The sequence below is a fragment of the Myxine glutinosa genome, chromosome 9, assembly GCF_964187855.1.
Source record: "Myxine glutinosa chromosome 9, kmMyxGlut1.1, whole genome shotgun sequence".
Lineage (NCBI taxonomy): Eukaryota > Metazoa > Chordata > Myxini > Myxiniformes > Myxinidae > Myxine > Myxine glutinosa.
In genome coordinates this window covers 138,714,575-138,721,271 of record NC_136269.1, presented here as the reverse complement: position 1 = coordinate 138,721,271, position 6,697 = coordinate 138,714,575, and the positions used below count along the sequence as shown (strand labels likewise).

General features: G+C 47.7%; 1 protein-coding gene across 2 annotated transcripts in view; it reads left to right on the top strand.

Moving 5' to 3' along the window:
• The first annotated feature begins 526 nt into the window (after positions 1 to 526).
• Positions 527 to 6,697, top strand: part of MRPL3 (mitochondrial ribosomal protein L3) — a 40,418-nt gene continuing 34,247 nt past the window's right edge. The window contains exons 1-4 of one of the 2 annotated variants that reach the window (XM_068128016.2): positions 527 to 772; positions 3,023 to 3,130; positions 5,716 to 5,921; positions 6,145 to 6,236. In XM_068128016.2, coding sequence (XP_067984117.1) covers positions 738 to 772; positions 3,023 to 3,130; positions 5,716 to 5,921; positions 6,145 to 6,236 — 441 coding nt within the window. In that variant the 5' untranslated portion in view covers positions 527 to 737. The remainder of the gene's footprint in view (positions 773 to 3,022; positions 3,131 to 5,715; positions 5,922 to 6,144; positions 6,237 to 6,697) is intronic. The other variant, XM_068128017.2, reaches the window with a different exon arrangement.

Sequence of the window (6,697 nt, the reverse complement as noted above, 5' to 3'; positions counted from 1 at the left end):
GGAAGCCGGCGCCCTAATCGGTAAGCCAGCACACTAACCGGTAAGCCAGCACCCTAACTAGTAAGCCTGCACCCTAACCGGGAAGCCAGCACCCTAATCGGTAAGCCAACACCCTAACCGGTAAGCCAACACCCTAACCGGTAAGCCAACTCCCTAAGCCAGCACCCTAACCGTAAGCACCCTAAACCCTAAACCTAAACGTTACCACCCTAAACGTTACCAACCGGTAAGCCAGCACCCCAACCCGTAAGCCAGCACCCCAACCGGTAAGCCTGCACCAGGTCCAGGCTTAATGGAGAACAATATGGGAAATTAATGAGTTTATAAAATTTATACCTTTATGAAATAACGACTTCGGTGTCTCACAAAATCACGCGTCGTTCCGTGAGCTTTTGAAGCATCAGGTTTAATTCACACAACATTCGTGCAAATAAGTCTTCTAAATACTATAACAACAGCAACAATAACAATAAAAACAAATAAACAACAACAGCAGTAGTAGTAGCGTTAAAACAACACCACCACCACCAACAACAACAACAACAACAACAACAAGACGTGTCGGCACAGGTGTGACGTCATCGCGTAACAGCGTGATTGGTGCGTGACTGCGTGTCCGCGCAATGGTTGAGCTAGTCCCATGGTGACAGGCCTGCATCACGGAGACCTGACCTGATCCTCAAGCGGTTCACGCTTCACGGAGACCTGATCTTCAAGCGGTTCACGGTGGATTCGCCATGACGTCGCTCTGCGTGTTCTTGAGAGCCAGCCGGTGCGTGAGGCCTGAGGCCTGAGGCCTAGCTCTTAGCTCGCTGAGTTGCCGTGGTGACTCCGCCAGCACTGACCTGAGCATGGAGCGTTGAATGAAGCAACTGCTTTATAAATAATGAGGATTCCCACTTTAAGCTTACATAGGTAGACGGTGCACGACCCTCAGGATGTAAGTTCACGTTGATCGGTTAGTTTTGTGTTTCGAACTCGGACCCCGGTCACAATCACTACACTAGTGAAGTCCGAATGTCCGATGCAAATGCTCCCATTTGATTGGGTGCCGTGGATGGTGCGGCATCATGGAGCACCCTAGCTTTTCTTGTTTATCCGGCGATCCCATATATAGCCGGATATCCCGTGTGCAGCCGCCTGTCCGTTGTGCAGCCGGATATCCCGTATGTAGCCGCCTACCCGTTATGTAGCCGCCTATTCGTTATGTAGCCGCCTACCCGTTATGTAGCCGCCTATCCGTTATGTAGCCGCCTACCCGTTATGTAGCCGCCTATCCGTTATGTAGCCGCCTATCCGTTATGTAGCCGCCTATCCGTTATGTAGCCGCCTATTCGTTATGTAGCCGCCTATCCGTTCTGTAGCCGCCTATCCGTTATGTAGCCGCCTATCCGTTATGTAGCCGCCTATCCGTTATGTAGCCGCCTATCCGTTATGTAGCCGCCTATCCGTTATGTAGCCGCCTATCCGTTATGTAGCCGCCTATTCGTTATGTAGCCGCCTATTCGTTATGTAGCCGCCTATCCGTTCTGTAGCCGCCTATCCGTTATGTAGCCGCCTATCCGTTATGTAGCCGCCTACCCGTTATGTAGCCGCCTACCCGTTATGTAGCCGCCTACCCGTTATGTAGCCGCCTATCCGTTATGTAGCCGCCTATCCGTTATGTAGCCGCCTATCCGTTATGTAGCCGCCTATCCGTTATGTAGCCGCCTATCCGTTATGTAGCCGCCTATCCGTTATGTAGCCGCCTATCCGTTATGTAGCCGCCTATCCGTTATGTAGCCGCCTATCCGTTATGTAGCCGCCTATCCGTTATGTAGCCGCCTATCCGTTATGTAGCCGCCTATCAGTTATGTAGCCGCCTATCCCGTGTGTAGCCGCCTATCTGTTCTGTAGCCGCCTATCCATTATGTAGCCGCCTATCCGTTATGTAGCCGCCTATCCGTTATGTAGCCGCCTATCCGTTATGTAGCCGCCTATTCCGTGTGTAGCCGGATATCCCATATGTAGCCGCCTATCTGTTCTGTAGCCGCCTATCCATTATGTAGCCGCCTATCAGTTATGTAGCCACCTATCCGTTATGTGGCCGCCTATCCGTTATGTAGCCGCCTATCCGTTATGTAGCTGCCTATCCCATATGTAGCCGCCTATCCGTTATGTAGCCGCCTATCCGTTATGTAGCCGCCTATTCGTTATGTAGCCGCCTATCAGTTATGTAGCCGCCTATCCCATGTGTAGCCGGATATCCCATATGTAGCCGCCTATCTGTTCTGTAGCCGCCTATCCATTATGTAGCCGCCTATCAGTTATGTAGCCACCTATCCGTTATGTGGCCGCCTATCCGTTATGTAGCCGCCTATCCGTTATGTAGCCGCCTATCCGTTATGTAGCCGCCTATCCGTTCTGTAGCCGCCTATCCGTTATGTGGCCGCCTATCCGTTATGTGGCCGCCTATCCGTTATGTAGCCGCCTATCCGTTATGTAGCCGCCTATCCATTATGTAGCCGCCTATCCATTATGTAGCCGCCTATCCGTTATGTAGCCACCTATCCGTTATGTAGCCGCCTATCCGTTATGTAGCCGCCTATCCGTTATGTAGCCGCCTATCCCATATGTCGACGCCTATCGCATGTGTAGCCGGATATCCCGTATAAACCACCGTTTAGAGGCCATTATTCCCCGCAAAGCGGGGGTTGGCCTTTTCGGGGACCGTGGTAGTTGTTGTTTTTCGGTCCCCTTTTTGAAGCAATGTTTTACGGCTGGATGCCCTTCCTGACGCCAACCCTTTTTGCCGCCTTCAACGACAAACAGGGAATTACCAGTGAACTGGTACTCAATTAGCCGACCTCGGAAGGATGACAGGCTGAGTCAACCCCCCTGGCATTAATTCGGCGATCGACCGAGATTCGAACCCAGGATCCGAATCTCGGATCCCGTATGTAGCCGGCATTTTAAGTAAAATACCCCGGTTTACAGAACCGGCTTCGATCTAGAAGATATTGAATCCCATTCTTCCCTCCAGGGCTTGGAGCAAGTGGTGCAGGAACATCTCATGTCATCGACCATCTCCACCCATTATCCTTTCTACCCCTATTAACCAGCCCTACCGAACCCGACCTTTCACTAACAGGTTACTGCATTTCCTCACCATCTCTTTCTTCCTATTTGTTTGTTCCCTTACCTGTGTCCACCTGTTGCCTCATTGCCCTTTTCCACCTGTTGCCTCATTGCCCTTTTACCCTCCATTACCTCGCTTTTCCCTGATCCCTGAGCTTGTATGATAATAATAATTAATAACGTTGTTAGTGTAGGATGGTGTGCACAAAGTTGTGCTAAGAGTTAAAGCTGACCCGAATAGATACAGGTGGACGTGAAATATTCTGTTTAAGGTCATGGCTCTTGGTAGAGTTCAAATCAAAGGTCACATGATCGCTTTTGCTTTTTAACGTAACCGTTGATGGAACGTTGAAGTAGCAAGTTCAGGGCCAGTCGTCTTTATGAGAAGTTGTTCATGATAATGCAGGTGTGGCAGCAGAAATGATTGTTTATTCTCAAATATTAAAATAGGATATTACAGGTACGCACCCTCACCTCTAAACTGTGTAGCCTGGATGCGAATCCTGACCCAGCTACAAACTGTCATCTTGTTGTTTCACACGCTTGGTGATTCAAAAAGTGTGTGTGCCGTCCCTCGGATGGACTTTAAATGGGCATCACATCACGTCTGCTGGAATTTGTTGGTGGATGTTAACAATACCTAGCCTGGTGTTGGCTTAGCAGTTGGGGTGCCGGCTTGGGATCCTAGGATCCTGGGTTCGAATCCCGGTCGATCGCTGAATTAACACCAGGGGGTTGACTCAGCCTGTCATCCTTCGGAGGTCGGCAAATTGAGTACCAGCTTGCTGGGATGAATGATCCCGGTGTGTACCCCGGTTTAGAATAGGTACACTGTATCCCTGCGCATCGTAAGAGGCGACTAAGGGTTGGCGTCAGGAAGGGCATCCAGCCATAAAAACATTGCCTCAAAACAGGGCACCATGATTGTCATGGGGCCCACAAGGCTAACCCTGCTCTAGCGGGGAAAAATGGTCTTAAAACGATCATTCATTCATTCATTCATGTTAACAATACCTCGGTTTCCTTCTTGAAGAGTACGTGAGCTTTCGCCGGCATCCTCAACAAATTACTGTGCTAAATGCTTAATCGAACGGTAGGCCTAGCCAGCCGGTTTATGAAAGCCTTGGACTGAAAATGTTCTTCCGCCAACATCACAAGAACGTGGGAATAATTGTGACCATTATATAAAGGTAGGGAGGAGGTCGGTGGGAGCAGAATAGAAGCCTGGTGTTGGCTTAGCGGTTAGGGTGCCAGCTTGGGATCCTAGGATCCTGGGTTCGAATCCCGGTCGATCGCTGAATTAACACCAGGGGGGTTGACTCAGCCTGTCATCCTTCTGAGGTCGGCAAATTGAGTACCAGTTCACTGGTAATTCCCTGTGTGTGGCAAGAGGTGATTAACAGGGTTGATGGCAGGAACGGCATCCGGCCATAAAACATTGCTTCAAAAAGGGGACCACGGTGCCCAAAAAAGGCCAACCCCTGCTCTGCGGGGAAAAAATGGCCTCGAAAGGTGGTTCTATATAAAGAAGAAGATCTTGCGAAAACTACTCAGTGCCAAAGGCTACAGATGGAATGAAAATGTGTAAATCCTGTTGGAGCGGGTCAATAGTTTATCATGAAACTTATTTTACCATTTTTAAGTTTAAGTTTTAAGTTTAAGAAAAAAAAGTTTACCAATTCTTCCCTTAACACAAAGTGGTAAATTCTTCCTTTGAACTATCTTACCTGTATACTCATCCCCAACCTTCCCATGGAATTCCTTCATCGATTACTAAAAGGAGAAGTATGTGTGCGTGTGTGGCACAGTTCATTCAAAAGAGTTCTTGCTGTTGTGGAATAGTAAAAATGGCAATGTTAGAAAGCTAATAATCGATTTATTTGGAGCAAACATTTTTGTCCGTTTAATCACAGATGTTTCTGGAACTGAAGAAGAAGAAGAGGAATTCAGAATGGGAGCTCAGTCTTGTCTGACAATGAAATGGAATTGAAAGTAATACCACAGGAAATGTACCATTTTTAAGGACGTCATAAAAGACGCAAACAAGAGGCACGAAGACTAATGTGACCCGTAAGATAAGGTGGTGTAAAAGACACCGCATCAACAGCGGTAAACTTTCAAAAACAATTTGTACAACCTTTAAAATCTCTTATTTTAAATAATTTATATACTTTACTGTAGAACACAAATTGCCGTTTTTGCACTTTCAAACCCTTCCGTTTAGCAGTACCTGGCCAAACTATTACGGCATTTTACGTCACCTCGACCATTCTAATTTGCCACTTGCACACCCCGCCAATGTCCTTGTTTTTCAAGACCACCTGGGGTAAGGTGTTTTATGAACTATAGTTTTGTGAAGTACAACATGAGCTGTCTTTCGATTAAAGCCGTCGGTGATGTGACGGTTAGGCACGGCTGGTTTTTAGTGAAGAGCAAAAGTGTGGTGATTGCTTCACTGCATGCAACGTGTTAACCGTACGTACATTGTTACACACTTCCCCTCATTATCCCATCGGCACATCCCTCCTATAAGGCTTGTTTTATCTTTCTGGAGCGGTGTGCTGATATGTTGTGATTGTGTGTCTGTGTCACGTGAAGCTCCGCAGTGTGTAGTCGGCTGCTTGCATGCGGAACGCGCTCGTACTCCAACCGCCCATTGGATTCTACGTGGTGGGATGAGCACCTTTCGGAGGAAAACAACCTGTTCATGCGCAAAATAGTACCTATGGAGCACCAGGAGCTCCTTCAAGGCCGATTGAACCCCCTGCGCGATGAGCCGTGGCCGCTGCATCCGTGGAACGAAGGTGAGTCCCGCACTCTAACCCTGAAAGACTTCAGGGCCAACTTGAAGTTTGATGGCCTCGCAGGGAAAATGTCTGAAGTTCAAAGTTGTTGTTTTTTTTTTTTACAGGAAGCGAAAGTTTGTGGGAATTCAAAAGTCCATACACAGTATATTTTGAGATTGATGGATTATTTGTCGTTAATATTGTTCCAAGTTTAAATGGTGGGTTTGCATACCTGTTACAGGATCGGTTCGCGTCGGCCTCATTGCAGTGAAGCTAGGGATGCTTCCTATCTGGTCGACCACTGGTGAACGTCACGCTGTCACGTTACTCCAGGTAGGAGTCCGGTTGTCCACATTGTTTGTGTTTATCAGACTGGTTTAGCGCTACTGAAGCAGTATTATACACTGTAATAAGACGACATTGAGTTACGGATTTAGGAGGTGGAGGCTTTATTGATCATCATAGAACGCAATGCCAATCGGCATCGTATATAGCCATATTGGCGGCCTCTTCTTCACCCCGATAATGCACCCTCTCACCTGCCATGCCTACTTCCCAGGGGCTGCGCTTGACAGTTCCTATTACATACACCACCCGATAGAACACGTCCAGGTAATGCAAAACTGGAGGTTCCTGGAAGTGATATGAAGGTGATTTGTGTTCTACAGTGTTCAAGTATACAGTGCATATCAAAAAAAAGGTAATCCGAATTCAAGGGGTTAATATGCAAAGGTTATTTATTTTGACAATTTACATGTGGTTTACTAATTAAGAGGAGATCCTCAGCTTTCCAT